The sequence below is a fragment of the Octopus bimaculoides genome, chromosome 21 (assembly GCF_046866305.1).
Source record: "Octopus bimaculoides isolate indiv1 chromosome 21, ASM4686630v1, whole genome shotgun sequence".
NCBI classification, from domain to species: domain Eukaryota; kingdom Metazoa; phylum Mollusca; class Cephalopoda; order Octopoda; family Octopodidae; genus Octopus; species Octopus bimaculoides.
In genome coordinates, this window is record NC_142948.1 from 24,013,281 (window position 1) to 24,033,293 (window position 20,013).

Genomic DNA, 20,013 nt, shown 5'->3' on the forward strand with positions numbered 1-20,013 from the left:
GAGATTGAGAGAGAAAGAGTGAGGGAGAGAGAGAGACATTACAATTTATTAATTGAACATGATTGATATAAACAGTTTCTTTCTTTTTAAACACACAAACAAATATGCTTGTACGCAAAAACCAAGATGCCATACAAAATGCACTGGTGTTGGTGCCATGTAGAAAGCCCTGATGATGATGCTGCATAAAAAACACCCAGTACACTCCGTTAAAGTGGTTGGCATTAGGAAGGGTTAGGGTTAAGGTTAGGGCATCCAGCTGTAGAAACCAAACCAAAACAGACTATGGAACCCAGTGCAACTCTTGGCCTTGCTAGATTCTGTGAAGTTGTCCAACCCATGTCAGCATGGAAAATGGATGTTAAATGTTGATGATGATGATAAATAGAGAGAGAGAGAGAGAGAGAGAGAGAGAGAGAGAGAGAAATATTAGAATATGAGAAACATTCAATGCCAAATAAGTCGGTGTTGAATTGGTGATGCCAGATAAGTTGCAACAAAACAGCTGTGCCAAAATGGTCTCATAACCTCCTGCACATGGTTATCCTAACTGTTAGAAATATCAGCCAAATTCCTTTCAAATATCACCCTACTGTTTTTAAAAAGAAAAAAGCAGACGGATACATTGTATGAAGTACTCTTAGATATGTCATATCTAAACAGTAGATACAGGCATAAGTACAGGAATGAAATTTGCTTGGTGGATGCAAACCCAGGTCCAAAATATTTTATAAGCCATATTTTTTTTTTTTTTCAGTCTTAATATCAAACCAATCACAAGTGCGATAATGATTTCAAATTTTGGCACAAGGCCAGCAATTTCAGGGAAGAGGATAAGTTGATTAGATTGACTGACCCCAGAGATCAACTGGTACATTGACTTCCGAAAGGATTGGATGAAAGGCAAAGTTGACCTCGGCGGAATTTGAACTCAGAACATAATGGCAGATGAAATACCACTAAGCATTTCGCCCGGCTTGCTAACGTTTCTGCCAGCTCGCCGCCTTATATACAGGTACAATGCTAATGATTCTGCCAGCTAGCCATCTTATATACAGGTACAATGATAATAATAATTATTATTATTATAATATTTGGACATGAATCAAATCAAATAAATCCAATAATGGAAAAAGTAATGTTTCCAATCAGTCCAAAAATGTTTCTGCACTTGTTTATTTTGGTGATGAAGTTTTTCAGGATGATGTTCAAAGCATTTTCATTGTCCCACAAAAATTTTAGGGGTGCACTTGCACCGCCTGCACCTTGCTGTTCCCAACCCTATGGATGCAGGCCTTGTTGGAGGTCCCATATTTGATCCTACTGTGTGACATCATAGATAAGTATCTTTACTAGATCCTTAGGTCTACCAAAACCTTGGGAGTGAAAATGGGTAGAGGGAAACTGTGTGGAAACCCATCACATGATTTGTACCTGTATTTTAAAGACCCAGCCTTGACATATTTTGGGTCATAGCGATTTGACTTGGAAGTTACACTAAGGAGTACACGTGTACATGGTATACTCAGCCACTTACATGTTAATTTAATGAGTCCAACACTGAGTTGATTGAACAACTGGATGTCTGACTCTTTGTTGAAACTGATAGTGGATCTGTTGTGTCTGACTAAAAGATGTGATCATCATGGCTGGATCACCTTTGATCATAAGTTCACTTGATCAGGACTAACAACAATAACCAAATTTATCATCATTGTCATCCTCCTCCTCCTCATCATCATCATTACATTCACCCCATTCCATCATCATTGCCATCCCCCACCACCACCATCATCATTATCATTACCAATGTTTTACATCTAATACTTTTCCATGCTGTCATGGGTTGAACAGTTTTTTTGTGGCAGTTTTTAATGGTTGAGTATTCCTCTTTAATTAGTTATCTCTTACAACACACACACAGGAGGCGCAATGGCCCAGTGGTTAGGGCAGCGGACTCGCGGTCATAGGATCGCGGTTTCGATTCCCAGACCGGGCGTTGTGAGTGTTTATTGAGCAAAAACACCTAAAGCTCCACGAGGTTCCGGCAGGGGATGGTGGCGAACCTTGCTGTACTCTTCCACCACAACTTTCTCTCACTCTTACTTCCTGTTTCTGTTGTGCATGTAATTCAAATGGTCAGCCTTGTCACACTGTGTCACGCTGAATATCCCCGAGAACTACGTTAAGGGTACACATGTCTGTGGAGTGCTCAGCCACTTGTACGTTAATTTCACGAGCAGGCTGTTCCGTTGATCGGATCAACTGGAACCCTCGACGTCGTAAGCGACGGAGTGCCAACAACAACAACAACACACAAGGACATGATGAAACTCTTTGAAAACTGAAATATATTCAGTAAATAATCAGCAAATATATTTGGAGTAGGTGCTTCCATTTTACTGACAAATTGTTTTTTCTGAAAAGAAGTTGATTTTCAAGTAGTATTTTATTTCTGGTAAACAATTAATAAATTGTAATGGTTTCCATATCTATTCTTAATATATTCCATTAGATTAAGATGGCGAGCTGGCAAAACCATTAATATGTTGGGCAAAATATTTCGTAACATTTTGTCCATCTTTACATTCTGAGTTCAAATTCCACTGAGGTCAACTTTGCCTTTCATCCTTTCAAGGTCGATAAAATAAGTACCAGTTGAGTACTGAGATTGATGTAATTGACTAGCCCCTCCTCTCAAATTTCCGGCTTTGTGCCTATAGTAAAAAGAATTATTAAAAAAGTGGTGAGCTGGCAGAATTGTTAGCATGCTGGACAAAATGCTTAATGGCGTTTTGTCTGTCTTATGTTCTGAGTTCAAATTCTGTCAAGGTCAACTTTGCATTTCATCCCTTTCAGGGTCGATAAAATAAATTCCAGTTGAACACTGAGGTCAATGTAATCAGCTTACCTGAATTTGCTGGCCTTGTGCCAAAATTTTAAACTAGTATATTCCATCAGATTTCAAACTGAATATATTAATCACTGTTTTGTACACCACAGGAGAAATAACTTCTCCTTTATGATGTTAGTGTTTTCCTAACACATTTGGTTCATTAGTACAAGGGACTCTGGGATAGCAGTGTTTGAACCATGTTGGGTCTCATTAGTCAGAAGCACCTGGACCAATGAGTCTAAACCATAATGTATGGCTGTGTTTATAATTTCAGCAAATAAACTGTTTGCTGATCCATGCTGATATAAGCCAAACAATAACTAATCTTTATATCCTTGGTGAACAGTGAGAATCAAAACAATGACCCACATATTTATTCTTAATATGTTGTGGCAGATTTGAATGTGAATATGCTAAACATTGTTGTGTTTGTCACAGGAGAACAACAATCTCATCAACAGGATTCAAGCTACTCTAGGTACAAGGCCTGAAATTTTGGGGGATGGGGAGTCGATTAGATCAATCCCAGTACGCAACTGGTCCCTAATTTATCAACCCTGAAGGGATGAAAGGCAAACTCAACCTTGGCAAAATTTGAACTCAGAACATAAAGACAGATGAAATACCGCTAAGCATTTCGTCCAACATGCTAACATTTCTTATTTCTTTATTGCCCACAAGGGGTTAAACATAGAGGGGACAAACAAGGACAGACAAAGGGATTAAGTCGATTACATTGACCCCAGTGTGCAACTGGTACTTAATTTATTAACCCCGAAAGGATGAAAGGCAAAGTCGACCTCGGTGGAATTTGAACTCAGAACGTAGCGGCAGACGAAATACTGCTAAGCATGTCGTCCGGTGTGCTAACTTTTCTGCCAGCTCGCCACCTTTTTCAAGCTACATACCTATTGTTTTCTCAGTGACTGTACTAGGAGTTATGCTATGAGTGACTGTCATTCTAGCTTCTCAAAGACCACAGTTTGTTTCTGCTAATTTAGCTAAACTGTCTTAACTCCTCAACATAATTTATCACTCATGAGTCTCCTTAATTATATATCTTAATTCAACATACATTGGCAGAATTCTGGTTTGGGAACTCTGTATAACCTCTCATAACGTTTTTATTTTTTGGAATTTTCACAAGATTTTTTTGAATTTGTATTCTACATATGGGAATTCATATGACTGTTCAAAAACCAAAGAATTTTTTTTGTATGATTTAAGGTCTTTTTAGTTGTTATTTTTAGCACATCTCATGACCGCCTACCTTCCCTGTTTCTTTGTCACTCTAACTTCTATTGATGTCTTCCAATATTTTTCTCCCCATAAACACATTTAATGATCTATTGCTGGGATTTATACAAAGAATTTGGTCTGTCCACATTTTAAACTTTGATTTAAAAAAAGAATTTGAAAAAAAAAAAAAATTTTTTAATTCAAAGAACTGTTTTAAGTTTTAAAAAAATCAAAAAAACATTTTTTTTTGCATAGGCTTATGAATTCCTGTGTGTAGAACACAAATTCGCAAAAATTTTCTTGTACCCTTAACATAGTTCACAGGGTGATTCAACATGACACTGAATATGACAAGGCTGGCCCTTTGAATTTCAAGTACTCTTCATTTTTCTCAGCTGAGTTGGCTGGATCAATGTGAAATATAGTGTTTAGTTCAAGGACATAACATGTTGCCAGGTATCAAACTCACAACCCTACGATCATGAAACCACACACTTTTACACTTACACACACACATATGACAAACTTCTTTTCTAGTTTCTGTCTACTAAATCCACTTACCAGGCTTTGGTTATCTTGGACTATTGCTTAAAGTGCAGTGTGACTGAACCTAAAACAATGTAGTTCAGAAGCAAGCTTCTTAACTGCACATCTACACCTATACTTGTGTGCTGATAATTTTAACTGTTTTGCCAGATCTAGTATCATTTGCATTTAAATCATAGCAGTTAATTTATAATTTTGATTTTGGCTTCTTTGTAAAATATTTTTATTGTATTTTATAATATAGTTTTCTCTGTTTGGAACTTACAGGAGAATGGAAACACAACTAAAGACAAATCTGAAGAAAACAAGGAAAGACGGAAACGTGGAAAACTTTCTGCTGAAGAGGAGGAGTTGCACAGAAAATCAGTGCAGAGGCTTTTAGCAGAAGCTATTACCCATGATGCACCTGTAGCAGATGTAGAGATTATTATAAAATACGGTGGTGATGTCAATGGAAATGTGAATCGTGGTCTGAAACCTATTCATTATGCCTCCTATGCTGACAATACAGATATTATTCGAATTTTGTTAAAATATGGAGCTGACATCAATGCAAGGGATGACGTTGGTTACACACCTCTTCATCTATGTGCACGAAAAGGTCACTTGAAGAGCATGAAATACTTGATAAGATGTGGGGCCAAAATCAACATTGAAGCTCATGAATATACTCCTAAACAACCTAGAACTTCTCTGACTGACGACCAAGACCAAAATGGAAACCAAGACCAAAATGAAAATCAAGATCAAGGACAAAACCAAAGTGAATTAAATACAAGGAATGAGCAAAGTTCACCAGCTGTGACCAATGATGCATCCGGTCCAACACCACTGACAGTCTTAGAAGATTTAACAATTGAGCCAATAAATTTAGCTTTAGAAAACAACCATGTAGCTATAGTAAAACTTCTCTTGGAGAATGGTGCTAAAGCTAATCGCAGATATTTCATGGGTTTTGAAATAAATCTTGTGCCACTTCAGAATATTGAATGCCTTGATCTCTTGCTTCAGTATGGTGCCAACCCAAACTCGATAAACCGATGTGGTGTCAGCCCCTTAATGAAAGCAGCAAAAGAAAATGAAATCTTTGCTACTCGTCTGCTATTGAGGTATGGTGCTGATGTCAATTTACAATGTCCTGAGAGATTTGAGCAGAAAACAGCTTTGCATTTTGCAATTGAGGCTGGAAACCGAACCATTGCAAGAACTTTATTGTTACATCATGCAAGAACATCAAAATTTCCTAACTATAAATATAATGCCCTACATACTGCTGTCCTTACAGACCGAGAAGATTTAGTTGAACTAGTTCTTTTATTTCCAATTGATGTCGATGAAGTTACTGATGACAACTGCACGGCCCTGATGATGGCTTGTGCAGCAACAAATACAATAAACCAAAGAGAAATAATAAACTTATTACTTCAAGCTGGTGCCAATCCAAACAAACATGCAGATATTATTAATTACATTGCTCCTTGTTTTTCACCAATTGTTGAATACCTTAGGAACCAAGATTCTATCAGTTATGATGTTATTCTCAACTTGATTCAACATGGTGCCATAGTTCACTTTGGTGGTTTTACAACAGTTGTGAGGAAGAAAAATCCTTTTGGAGTCTTGCATTATTTTGATAAAATTTCTAAAAACGAGAAACTTCTTAAACTTCTCATGGAAGCTTGTAGTCTTTTTGATCTCTATGCTATTGATCGTTGTAGAGAGTTCTCTCAAGAAGAGAAAGAGTATTTTGAAGAATTAGGAAAGAAGCCACTCCCCTTGAAGAATTCAATACGGTTTTTAATGAGGAATTTGTTAATGCCAAATCTATTACTAAAAATTAGTAAGTTGCCATTACCCGAATTTCTAAAAAAGTATCTTGCATTTGAAACAATATAATTTATGAAATGGTAACTGAAGTAATTCCTGATACCTGTGTGTGTCTATAAATATTATATTGGTCACAAGTTGTTTTGGAAATCTGTCTTTGAGTATTCTTGCACAAAAACACAAGAATTTATTTATTTTGGAAATGAAATGTAAAAATTACATTTTACTTTACTTGTTTATATATTTTTGCTTTCCATGAACAACTGAGGAAGTAGATCTTACAAGATAACTTTTTTTCTGTTTATTGAAACCTGGAATCATATAAATGTTTTTAATTTTCATTTTTCTAAGCCAAAACAATGTGTATCAGTGCTTTGTACTTGTATTTTGGTATTTCAGGATTTGGACACCTTCTTCAGGAAATCTTTGGAGATATGGTATTGTGAGCTGATCTTCAAAGATTTCCTGAAGAAGGGGTCCTAAACCCAAAATATTGAAATATAAGGTAACAGTACAAACCGTTGACTTGCATTGTTTTGACACAAAGAAAAAAAAAATTAAAAACATCTATATCAGGTAATGCTTCATACAAACTATACAACTCTGAAATTAAATATTTCATTGAAGTTTTATGTAAATAAATTACATTTTATTTATTTATTTATTTATTTATTCTTGCAAAACTTATCAAATCTGCAATAAAAAAAATTTCTGTGAAAATTATTTAAAGATATTTTATTTCTTTGACACTCAAAAAAACATTGATCAAAAAATTTCTTTTCCCATAATGTTTCAAGATTTTATTTTCAAATATTAATTGTATTTGTTTTATATTATTTATTATAGGTTCAGGCACAGCAATGCAGTTAAGACGCTTGCTTTGCAATGACTTGATCTTGGGTTCAGTCCCTTCGCTTGTTACCCTGAGCAAGTGTCATCTACCATAGCTCCAGGCTAACCAATGCCTTGTGAGTGGAATTGATAGATGGAAACTGTGTGGAAGCCCATTGTATGCATACATATAAGTGTGTGTCTTTGTGTCTGTATTGGCCCTCCCCACCGTTTGACAGCTAGTGTTGGTTTGTTTGTATCCCCATAACTTAATGGTTTGATAAAAGTAGGTAGTGAGGTTTATTTGTTCAACTAAACCCTTCAAGATAGTGCCCCAGCTGAGGTCACAGGCCAATGACTAAAACAAACAAGAGAGAGAAGATATTCAATAATAATAATAATGATGATCATGATCATGATGCCAATGGTGATGATGATAATAATAACCCTTTCTACTATAGGAACAAGGCCTGAAATTTTGAGGGAGAGGGCTATTCAATTACATCAGATCAGCTCTGAAAAAAGGAAAAGCAAATTGATCGTGGCAGAAATTGAAGTCTGAACATGAAGGTGAATGAAATGCCTCTAAGTGTTTGGTCTGGTTGCTAAATAATAATAATAATAATAATAATAATAATAATCTTTTCTACAATAGGCACAAGGCCTGAAATTCTGGAGGAGGGGTCTAGTTGATTACATTGACCCCAGTTTTCCACTTGTACTTATTTTACAACCCTGAAAGGATGAAAGGCAAAGTTAACCTCAGCAGAATTTAAACAGCAATAATAATAATAATAATAATAATAATAATAATAATAATAATCCTTTCTACTGAAGGCACAAGGCCTGAAATTTGGGGGAAGGGGATTAGTTGATTACATTGACCCCAGTGTTTCACTGGTTCTTAATTTTTCAACCCTGAAAGGATGAAAGGCAATCTCGGCAGAATAAAAATAATAATAATAATAACAATGATGATGCTTTGCTATTGCTGTTGTTGTTATTGTTGTCATCATGATGTCTTACGTTCTCAGTTTGGCATCACTTGGTTCTAACCTACCAAACTATTTTAGTTTTCATAGTGTAGAGCTGGGTGTATATGAATATTTACATGCTAAAGAATGTCTAACTGATGTAGATATTATACTGAGAATCACCAATGTCTAATATGAAATAAAAACAATAAAATCTTATGAGGAGATTAAACTAGGAATGGTGTTGATAATATATGAAATGATTTATGTAAATTCATAAAATATATATTCTTAAAGCTAACTACATAACTTTAACACCCAAAATTTACCAATTTCACTTCTAATTCCAACAGATTTTTATCTCCTTTATGTGTGTGTGTGTGGGGGTATATCATAACTTGTGTGTGTGTGTCATAATTTTGGTAGATTCTGATTTTATCTGCTTTAATCAAACACAAACAACCTCTACTTTCTTTATCGTCTAATTTTTGTTACATTTACAGCAGGGGTTCCCAAATGGGTATAAATCTAACCGATTTATCTAGTTTTACCTGGTGCCAGGATATTTGTCTCTTAAGCTGGCCCTACAGTATGCACTCCCTTCTTTTAACCCTACAGTGTCTTCTCTGTCTCCCAGTTCAATTAATCTACACCCTTTCTCCCAGCCCTATGATGTCCATCCCTTCCCCCAGCCCTACAATTGCATTCCCCTTTCTCCTAACCCTAAGGTGTGTCCCCACTTCTCTGAGCCCTAAAATGTGCTCCCACTTCTGATAACCTTCCGATGTGTTCTCCTTCCTTCAGTCCTACAATGTGTTTCTTCATCTCTCAGCATTACAATATGCTCCTCTTCTCCAACCTCTGCTATGTGCTCCCATTACAACCAGGTCTATAACATGTCCCCCTTCTCCCAGATTTGCAATACACACCCCCTATCTCCAGTCCTACAATTTCACGACCCCTTTTCTCTGCCTTATAATGTAATTTCCTTCTTCCACCCCTACAGTGTGATTTCCATTTGTTCCAGCCTTGCAATGTGTTTCCCTTCTACTAGCCCTACAGTGTAACCCTTTCTCCTAGCTCTACAATGTGCTCTCCATTCTCCTAGGCCTGTAATATGCACCTTCTTTACTCAGCCCCTCATTGTGCTCTCTCCTCTCTCAATTCTATAGTGTGGTACTGCTCTCCCAGCCCTATAGTGTGCACCCCTTCTCCAACTTCCTCTCCAGCTTTTAATTCTAAAATCCTCATTCCCTTTACACCAGGCAAAAAAAAAATATGCTTAAAAATTATAATTATCTTATAAACAATATTCTACACTATTGTTATCATGTACACACCAAGTTAATCTGTTATCTAGTAAAATTTTAAATGCTTCAAGTTAACTCATTCAACAAGTCATAAGACCATACAACACTTCTCTTACTGTCTATACCCTAGCTTGATCCATTCCCTGTCCTCTTCTGTTGTATGGCTGACCCTTCCCTTTCTCCTTCTCTCTTCATTACTAAGTTTTTATGCCTTTAGTTGGATTAAGACATTTTTGTGCTTTGTTAAACCCTTTTGTTACCAACCTGGCTGAAACCGGCTCTGGCTCTGTAGTACAAATATCTTGTTTTCATAAGTTTTGAATTAAAATCTTCCACCAAATCTTCGTCGTAATTTATGTTCCTAACACTAGCTTAATGATGACTAAGTTATTTTACTAAATTCTTTGTTATATTTAAAATTAATTGAAAGAAACACAGAGCATCCCAAAATAAATACGGTAACAAAAGGGTTAAAATCTGTGTAGTGCTACCAGCTCCTAGCTGATTGCATAATTAATTTCTTGCTCTGCTCCCAAGAGGGTAAATTTCATCAATCTGCTGATTCTGGATTTGTACATCTTTTATCTTTCACTTTTTTTTCTGTCTTTGGTCTGTGCCCATGCTGGGGCGCCACCTTGAAGGGTTTTGTCAAGGAAATCCATCTCAGTACTTATTTTTAAGTCTGATATTTATTGTATTTTATGAATGAAAAACTACTGTCTCCCATTTTCTCTTTTCATATATTTTCCTCATTTTTTTCCCTCTTGTCTTAAATTATTTGTTAAGGCCTCTTTAACGCTGATTGCTCATTCTAGGGATTTCTGTTACTTGTTTCAGTCACTAGACTTGTGGCCATGCTGGGACACCATCTTGATGGATTTTAATGAAACAGATTAACCCCAGCACTTATATTTTAAGACTAGTACTTATTCTATTAGTTTATTTTGCCAAACTGTTAAGTTATGGGAATGCAAACAAACCAACACTGGTTATCAAGTGGTGGTGTGCGGCAAATACAAAAACATATGCACACACACACATGATAGGTTTCCTCATAGTTTCCATCTACCAAATTCACACTCACAAGGCAGTTGTTGGGCCTGGGCTATAGTAGAAGACACTAAAGGTGCCATGCAGTGGGACTGAACCTGAAACTTCCTTGATTATATAGCAAACTGGTACATTATTTTTAAAAATTATTATAATAAAATAACTTAAAATTGAGAAGAAAATTTGAGAAGAAGTAGGTTTATTTTGTTAAAAAAAATATCAATATTTGTTAATTTTAGGTGCCATGCTGGAAGATTGTTAGGATGTCAGGCATAATACTTAGCGACATTTCATCCATCTACATTCTGACCTCATACTCTGCAGTGGTCAACTTCATCTTTCATCCTTTCGGGGTCAATAAAATAAGTACCAGTGGAGTACTGGAGTTGATGTAATTGATTTATCCTCTCACCCAAAATTGCTGGCCTTGTGCCAAAATCTGAAATGAATATTTTTTATTTCTGCCGCTTTCGATCTGACTATCTGTATTCTATAAATCTTAATTACTGTGTTAAGTAGTATAATTCAAAAGATTGCAGTGTTTGGTTCTGGTATCATTCAATGATTAGTCTGTAAACAAGTGTCTACAGGTTGTATATCAATATTTAAGAGATATTCGTTGGAGCTAACATGGCATTGTGGTTAAGAAGCTTGCTTCCCAACCATGCGGTCTTGGCTTCAGTCCCACTGTGCAACACCTTGGGTAAGTGTTTTTTATTATAGCCCTGGGTCAATCAAAGCTTGAAGCACATCTGCTAATTCTATTATTACAATCCAATATGTAGTCTCAGTTGCTGCTGTATATCAGTTCAAAATGCATATTGAAATTGAGAATTATGGAAAATTTATTTGCAGAGTTATTGTATAACAAAATGGGAATTTTGGTATTATTTATTCTCCATTACTTGTGTTTCATTTGCTATTTGGAATCACAAAGTTTTACATGTTAGACAGACCTATAAGGAATTTCCTATTAAACTCTATCTATCTGTCTAGCAAAACACACACACACACACACACACACACACACATACACATACATGCAGGTATGGCTGTGTGGTTGAGATGCTTGCTTCCCAACCATATGGTTCTGGGTTCAGTCCCACCGTGTAGCACTTTGGGCAGGTGTCTTCTACCATCGCCCTAGACGACCCAAAGCCTTGTGAGTGGATTTGGTAGATGGAACCTGTTAAAAGCCAGTCTTGTATCTAATCTGTGCGTGTGTGGTGAGGTGCTTGTCTAGACATCAACAGATGATTGTAAATGAGCAGCATCATCATACAAGTGGTGTTGTTTGTTTCCAGTCTTTCATGAAAAACATGTTTGGCCAGGGGGAAATATAACTTTGCTTGGAAGCAAATGAGAGCTGGTGACAAGAAGAGCATCCGGCCATAGAAAATCTGCTTCAAGAAATTCCATCTGATTCATACGAACGTGGAAAAGTAGTCATTGTAATGATGATGATGATAATGTATTTCTGTGGATCTTTTTTAAAACGGGGGCCACATTTTTCATTAACGAAACACTTTGAAACTTGGAACACTGGTAGAATGTGTCATATAAAACATCTTTTTCTCTTAGTCTTCTTAAAAAAAAAAGAAATCCATAAGTTATTCCATGTGAAAGTTGTCGTATTTCTGTAATTTCAACCAATCACTGACGTCCATTCAGCCGATATACATTAAGTGCCGACTACATAAACAAACGATTCTGAAACAATTAACCCTAACCCTAACCCTAACCCTAACCCTAACTGTAGGGTTAGGGTTAGGGTTAAAGCAAATTTAAAATGAAAAAAGCAAATAAAATGAAGGTATGGAGATTAAATACGCTTTACATCACTTAATCAGCCAAAGGAGTAAATCTAAACAACTGAATACTTGTCAGTGATTGGTTGAAATTATCGAAATAGGACAATTTTTTACATGAAATAAATTCGAATACAAAAATATTTTTCTGTTCTATAACACAAAATAGATAAGTATACGAAGTTTGAAAGTCTTTCGGTACCAAAAACACTACGTAAAACATTAATGAAAAATGTGGCCCCGTTTTAAAAAAGATCCTATTCTGTATCTTGATATTTTATATTTTTGATCTTTTTTTTAAAGTGGAGGATTGGTTATTTTTAAGTCAATGAAAAAAACTATTTTTCATTTTTTGTCCACCTATAAATTCAAATTTCAGAAATGTGCTTGTCTAGCAAGTGAGACCATGTGTTGAAGCTCAAACAGTTACAGCATTGACAACACATATTAATCATTTATAAGCACACAAAGACTGTTAACTTCACTTGAACATTTAGTACATGGGGACCAAATTTTTGTTGCACCAACAGCAATCTGGTCACTGATGTGACAGCAGCTGGTTTGAGGCAAGGCTTGTCAGTCAGTATATCTAGGTTCAGGTTTATAAATATAACTGGTTCATCTATATAGGTCAGTTGTTCTGGTTGGCATTGATTTATGAGTTTCTATTGAGTTAAAATCCGATCAATTGAAATCTGAGAAGTTATTTTTTTTCTGTCAATATTTCTCTGCTATCAGGGCAGTGAGCTGGCAGAATGGTTAGCACACCGGACGAAATGCTTAGCAGTATTTCGTCTGCCATTACATTCTGAGTTCAAATTCCACTGAGGTTGACTTTGCATTTCATCCTTTCAGGGTTGATTAAATAAGTACCAGTTATGCACTGGGGTAGATGTAATCGATTTAATCCCTTTGTCTGTCCTTGTTTGTCCCCTCTATGTATAGCCTGTGGAAAATGTGCCCGGCTAGTCTCATTCTTCTCTCTGCCACAATGTCTTGCAACTTTCTTGACTGTGCTCGCTGGACGACTGCAGCATTTGTTATGTGGTCACGATAGGAGATCTTCAATATTTTCCGTAAGCACTCTGATGGCATACATCCAGTTTCTTGGATATTGTTGATGTTACTTTCCAAGTTTCACTGGCATACAGTGCTGTTGGTAACACGATGGTGCTGTAGAGACGCAGTTTTATTTTCAGCTCAATGCTTTTGTATGAGGAAAGGGGAAAATGTTTATGTCAATCATATTCAATTAATATGTTGCAGTGTCAAGGCTGTGTGTTGGAGGATTGTTGGCATGACACGCAAAATCCATCGCAGTATTGTATCCGTCTTTACATTCTGAGTTCAAATTCTGCATGGGTCAACTTTGCCTTTTATCCTTTCAGAGTTGATAAAATAAGAATCAGTTGAGCATTGAGGGTCAATGTAATCAACTTAAACCCTCCCCTGAAATTGCTGGCCTTGTGTCAAAATTTATATCTATATTTGCAGTCTCTCTCTCTTTCTCTCTCTTTCTTTTTATCTGTATGCATATATTTCTGCATGTGCATGCATGTGTTTGTATGTTTACCTTCAGTGCCAAAAAATACTGTCACAGAAACAAGCTGAATGACCGATCATCACTATCCAAATAACTGTGCCAAATTACCTCAATCTACTTGTAAATTAACTCCTTTCTGATAAACCCCTGAATCCCTTTCAGCTTTCTTCAAAATTTTCTATCAGTTTTATCTTCTAATATACATTCCTTTTAGGGCAGAATCATTAGCGTACGTCCTGAGTTCAAATTCTGCTGAGGTCAACATTGTCTTTCATCCTTTTGGGTTCAATAAAAGAAGTTTCACTTGAGCACAGGAGTTGATATAATTGACTTACTCCTACTTCAGAAATTGCTGGCCTTGTGCCAAAATTTGAAATCAATATACATTCCTTTCAAGGGTGACATCACTATTTTATTTTTCATTTTCCTGGTTACATGGTATGATATCCTCTTACATTTAATCAGGAATGAGATAAAAATAATCTTGAAATAATGGGTGATAAAAATAGTCATTATTCTATAAAAGAAGGTTTGTTCCATAACACATCATTTTTTAGTTTTTGTTATTGATTTTGGCTTAATCTGGTCTAAAAAAAAAGATGATTACCCCTGTTATCTTTTTAGTTCCTAATCAATTATGATCAAGCAAATTTGTAATCAAAGGTAGTGCAACCTGATTATCTCATTTTTTAGTGTACCTGAGATTATATTTTGTAACCTGTTTTATCCAGTGGCATAGCTGGAGTTTGTGCCACCTGTGATGGCCCTTGAGTTTACTGTTCCCCTGCTCTATATATAGGTTTATACAGTAGACCCAAAAGTGCTGTCCCATAAAATCATTGACTAGGGTGGATTGCCCCTTCCCCAGTTATGCTACTGGTTTTATCATTTTTGCAGATGTGGTTTTAGGGAGATTTGGGCACTATTTCTAGTGGGTTGAGCAACCACTTAGAGTTTTCTTTATAGACTTTTGCCGGACTTTCCAGGCTGGTGAAACTGATGGCTGCAATACCTGCAAGTCTATGACTGCAGTAAAAATCATGGGCGAGGAGTGAACTGAAGCACAGGTGTGGCTGTGTGGTAAGAAGTTTGTTTCCAACCACATGGTTCTGGGTTCAGTCCCACTACATGACACCTTGAGCAAACTTCTTCTACCATAGCCTTGGGCCAACCAAAGCCTTGTGAGTTTTTCTGGTAGATGGAAACTGAAAGAAGCTCATTGTGTATATGTATGTGTGTATGTGACTGTGTCTGTTTGCCACTCTGCCACTGCTTGGCAACTGGTGCTGGTGTAATTATATTCCCATAACTTTGTAGTTTGGCAAAAGAGAGCTGATAGAAAAAGTACCAGGCTTAAAATGAAAAAAAATAAATCCTGGGGTCGATTCATTTGACTAGAAAATTCTTCAAGGCAGTACCTCAGCATAGCTGCGGTCTAATGACTGAAATAATTAAAAGGTAAAATATAAGGTTTTAGTCTAAATGCTTGCAACAGAAAGTTTTATGTTAAAGACATCCAAAGGCTGAGGTAGTGTTGTGGTCTAGCTCCAAGCTGAGCAAAAATCAAGCTGACTCATGTTGAGTAACATCATAAAGTAGGTGTTATAGATGCTCCAACAATGGGGCTTAAGAGGTTCATGGATTCATAGACTGCTTAACCATTATCTTTCAGCAGCAATGTTTGATCCTGTTTCTGTCTTCAAAGTGTGTAATATAGCAGAACTAAAGAATATTGTCTTTATTTAGTCTTAGAAAGGCAGTGAGCTGGCAGAATTGTTAGCATGCCGGGTGAAATGCTTAGCAGTATTTCTTCCACTGTTACGTTCTGAGTTCAAATTCCACCGAGGTTGACTTTGCCTTTTATCCTTTCGAGGTCAAATAAATAAGTACCAGTTATGCACTGGAGTTGATGTAATCAACTTAATACCTTCTCCCAAATTTGAGGCCTTGTGTTTCCAGTAGAAAAGATTATTTACTCTTGGATCAACCATAATGGAGTAGATTTATGATAGAAAGCATTTTTTTAGGGCAATGAATTGATCAAGTGAGGGTGTGTAGCATGGTGGTCACAGTGTTGCACTCATTGCAATATTGTGGTTTTGATTCCTGAACTGGATGATGTATTGTGTTCTTGAGCAAAACACTCAACCCTTTAGCATTTAAACTGGCTATATCTGGCCAAAATATTCCACCTGCTTTATGGTTCAAGTGGAGGTGCGTGGCTTAGTGGTTAGGGTGTCAGCATCATGATTGCAAGATTGTGGTTTCGATTCCTGGACCGGGTGACGTGTTGTGTTCTTGAGCAAAACACTTCATTTCACGTAGCTCCAGTCCACTCAGCTGGCAAAAATGAGTAACGCTGCAATGGACTGGCGTCTCGTCCAGCTAGGGAACACATACGCCATTGAAACCGGGAAACCGGGCCCATGAGCCTGCTAGGCTTTAAAAGGGCGCATTTATTATTATTATTATTATTTATGGTTCAAACTGACTAAATCTGGTCCCTCACACCTACGCTATAATGTCATTCTAAAAATAAACGACGACAACATCTAACTCTTGAAGCTATAAGATTATTCATGATTAATTCAAAACAATGTGAATAAAAAAAAAGTGTTACATTTGACAGAATTATCTGAATACTAAAGGGTTAATTTCATGTTGCTTCTGTCCACTCAGCGGTAAATGACTAACCTTGTGACAGACTTGTGTCTTGTTCATGGGGAATGTTGTGATCTCAGCCACTTGTATAAAAACTAGCTATCTAGCCTTAACGGTCCCAGGATTTGAGATAGCAATGGCCACAGATTGATGATGATGATGAATTGATTAAAGTGTCAGAGAATAGGTTAAAATGTCTTGCAGCATTTTCTGACTATCTTTTACTTGTTTCAGTCATTTGACTGTGGCCATGCTGGAGCACCGCCTTTAGTCGAGAAAATCGACCCCAGGACTTATTCTTTGTAAGCCTAGTACTTATTCTATCAGTCTCTTTTTGCTGAACTGCTAAGTTACAGGGACGTAAACACACCAGCATCGGTTATCAAGCGATGGTGGGGGGGGGGACAAACACAGACACACAAACACACATACATATATATATATATATATATATATATATATATATATATATATATATTCATATATACGACAGGCTTCTTTCAGTTTCCGTCTACCAAATCCACTCATAAGGCTTTGGTCGGCCTGAGACTCTGTGAGTTCGAATCCTATGAAGGTGAACTTTTCCTTTCATTGTTTAAGAATCAATAAAGAGATTGTCAAGTGTGATAGGTTGGCAGAATCATTAGAGTGTGGGGATTGATGCCTTGTGGTATTCGTTCTGATTTTTTGTTTTGTTTTGAGTTCGAATCTTGCTATGGCTCACTGGATGGTAGAGATAACGGGCGAAGGTAAAGAATATGCTTACCACCCATTTTCAGCGGTTAGGGTTTAGGGTTACGTTAAAAATGGGTGGTGTGCATATTCATTACCTCCACCAATATAATGTATCATGTTGTTTAACCATACCATCGAGTTTTTAGGTACTTTTAATTGAATTCACTCTCTTATAAATGCTTGGGAAAGGCTTCTTATTTGAACTTAAGATCCTCCCTTCTTTCCATCAGCCTTGGAAGTTCCCATACCCCTAAAAAAATTGATCTTAATGAAACAGAAACAAATTACGGCTATCATATCTTTTGAAGGGCTTCTAAGATTCAAGGTGTCGTCTCTCATTTAAGATGGTAGGATGTATTTAATTTGGAGATTTGGCTGCTATTTCTAGTAGGTCGAGCGACTGTTATAAGGTTGTTGTCTTGCTGGCTGGTATGATTTGTGATTCTACTCATAATCAGTCCTGAGTCAATAGAACTAATCCAGCCATGACCAATCCACCTCTTTTTTCTTCAGATATTGTGTATATCAGATTACATTATCCTTTCTTTTTCTTGTTAAAGACCGTAGGGTAGGATTTGAAGGAGATTTACCTACTCTTTCTAGCAGGTAAGTGATCATGTTAGTCTTTCTCATTGGCTTGTACGATTCGTTATTTTTTTTTTGGCTGAACTGCCAGAAATATTTACCAGATCTTTCCCTGACTATACCTTATAGTCTGAAAAAAAAAAGACAAAAAACAAAAATCTCAAAAATACAAAACAAATTAAAAAGGGCGCAGGTAGTAAAGACAATAGACTGCACCCCCTTTGAGATTTTTTTTTACAGGAACCCACTATATCGAGTGCAGAGATTCCGAATCTGCAAACAAAAATCTACATTTCAAAATTTAAATCCCTCTCTAAATTTCTTAAATTTTCACCTTTTTAAAAAAGTTTTTTTATGACGAAATACGTAGAAAAATACGGAGATTATGATTCTGAAAAAAAAAAAAAATTCTGTAAAATTTCAATTTTTCAAAAAAATAAATAAATAAAACAGATACCCCTACCCTCCGCCCTATGGCAAGAAGTGAAATTAAAGTGTTTTCTCTACTAATGTTTCATGACGACCGTAACCCAACATGTTAAGAGAGGTATGTAAAAATTAGATTTTTTGCACACACACACACACACACACAACAAAATGACATTAAAAAAATTTTTTTTCCTCTTCTGGTAATTCGTATTTAGAAAGGTAATCCTCGGTTTGGCTGTTGTTTCTAGCTTGTCATATTTCTGGTTGGGGAGGATTTAAATTTTGAAATTTTTTCTTTGGTAGTTCGTATTAAAATTTTGAAAACGTGTTACTAGCATGTCAGGTTTCTGTTTAGATATTTTTTTGCGTCTGCTATTTTATAATTCTATGCATGCGTGAAACAGTAGTAGAGATAACACTTTAATTTCACTTCTTGTCATAGGGTGGAGTTTATTTATTTATTTTTGAAAAACTGAGTTTTACAATTTTTCTTTTCAGAATCATAATCTCCGTATTTCTCTGCGTATTTCGCAAAAAAAAAAAAAAAAATTTTTAAAGTGAAAATTTAAGAAATTGAGGGTAGGGGTAGAATAAAAATTTTGAAATGCAGATTCTTTTGCAGATTCGGAATCTCAACACTCGATATAATAGGTTCCTGTACCCCCCCCCCCCCCAATACCCGAGGGGGTGCGGTTCAATGTCTTTACCTCCACCCCCAAAAGTCCTAGATACACTGTCTGGAAAGAAAAACGTGATGGTCACAGCTGGAACGCTTTTCATTATACACCACTTGTTCGATTAATGTTCACTAGGGACCAAACAACAAAAGCAATTAAAATTGAGGATAAAAACACAAAAAAACACTACGATATTACAAGACTGTCCCGCTCCGTTTTCATAAAGCCGAGATGCCTTGCGATATGGTAATTTAGATTTAATTGTGCCCAAATTATCATTCCGAGTTCAACTTTCGGGGTTATAAAATGAAATACCAGTTAAATACTGGTGATCAATTTTATATTACAACAACGGTTCCAAAGATGAAAATGGTAATTCTCAGAAAAGGTGGGGAGAGGAGGAAAAGTCAAAGAATGAATATCAGAGAGGTATATAATAAGGGAGGTAACTATTGCAAGTTGAGCGGGTGTAAGGAAAATAAAGAGAGAGGAAATAGAAAGAGAGAATTAGAGTGACACAGAAAGAAATAGGGAGAAGGAGAAAGAGACATGAGAGAGCGAGAAAGAAACAGAGAAAAGGAGATAAATAGAGAGAGAAAAGGAGATAAATAGAGAGAGAAAAGTAAAGAGAAAGATAGAGTGAGGAAAGAAGGAAGGGGAATAAAGGGAGGTAAATAGAGGGAACTAAAGAGAAATATAGAGAAAGATAAATAGAATGGGCGAAGGAAAGAGAGAGAAAGAAAAGGTAGAGCGCACTTGACGAAAATGGAGCTTTGACTTATTTTATTAAAACTATATTTATGGCTCATTCACAAATGAGCTTCTTCTCTCTTCGAAGTATGCTTTGTGAATGATTTATTTCACCCATGTGGTGCAATTATTAAAACATTAATATTTGGTAA

At 36.3% G+C, this 20,013-nt stretch overlaps 2 protein-coding genes across 5 annotated transcripts in view; both read left to right on the forward strand.

Moving 5' to 3' along the window:
- LOC106879070 (uncharacterized) overlaps window positions 1–7,231 on the forward strand; it is a 16,715-nt gene extending 9,484 nt beyond the window's left edge. For all 3 annotated transcript variants that reach the window (XM_089338934.1, XM_014928498.3, XM_089338933.1), the window contains exon 2: window positions 4,949–7,231. In XM_089338934.1, the coding sequence (XP_089195060.1) occupies window positions 4,949–6,577 (1,629 nt within the window). In that variant the 3' untranslated portion in view covers window positions 6,578–7,231. The remainder of the gene's footprint in view (window positions 1–4,948) is intronic.
- Window positions 7,232–18,008: 10,777 nt separating this feature from the next.
- The window catches only part of LOC106879064 (uncharacterized), a 94,071-nt gene continuing 92,066 nt past the window's right edge, over window positions 18,009–20,013 (forward strand). Inside the window, exon 1 of one of the 2 annotated variants that reach the window (XM_089338938.1) lies at window positions 18,009–18,026. The gene's annotated coding sequence lies outside the window, so the exon portion shown is untranslated. Of the gene's footprint in view, window positions 18,027–19,823; window positions 20,010–20,013 lie in introns of those variants that run through there. The other variant, XM_089338936.1, reaches the window with a different exon arrangement.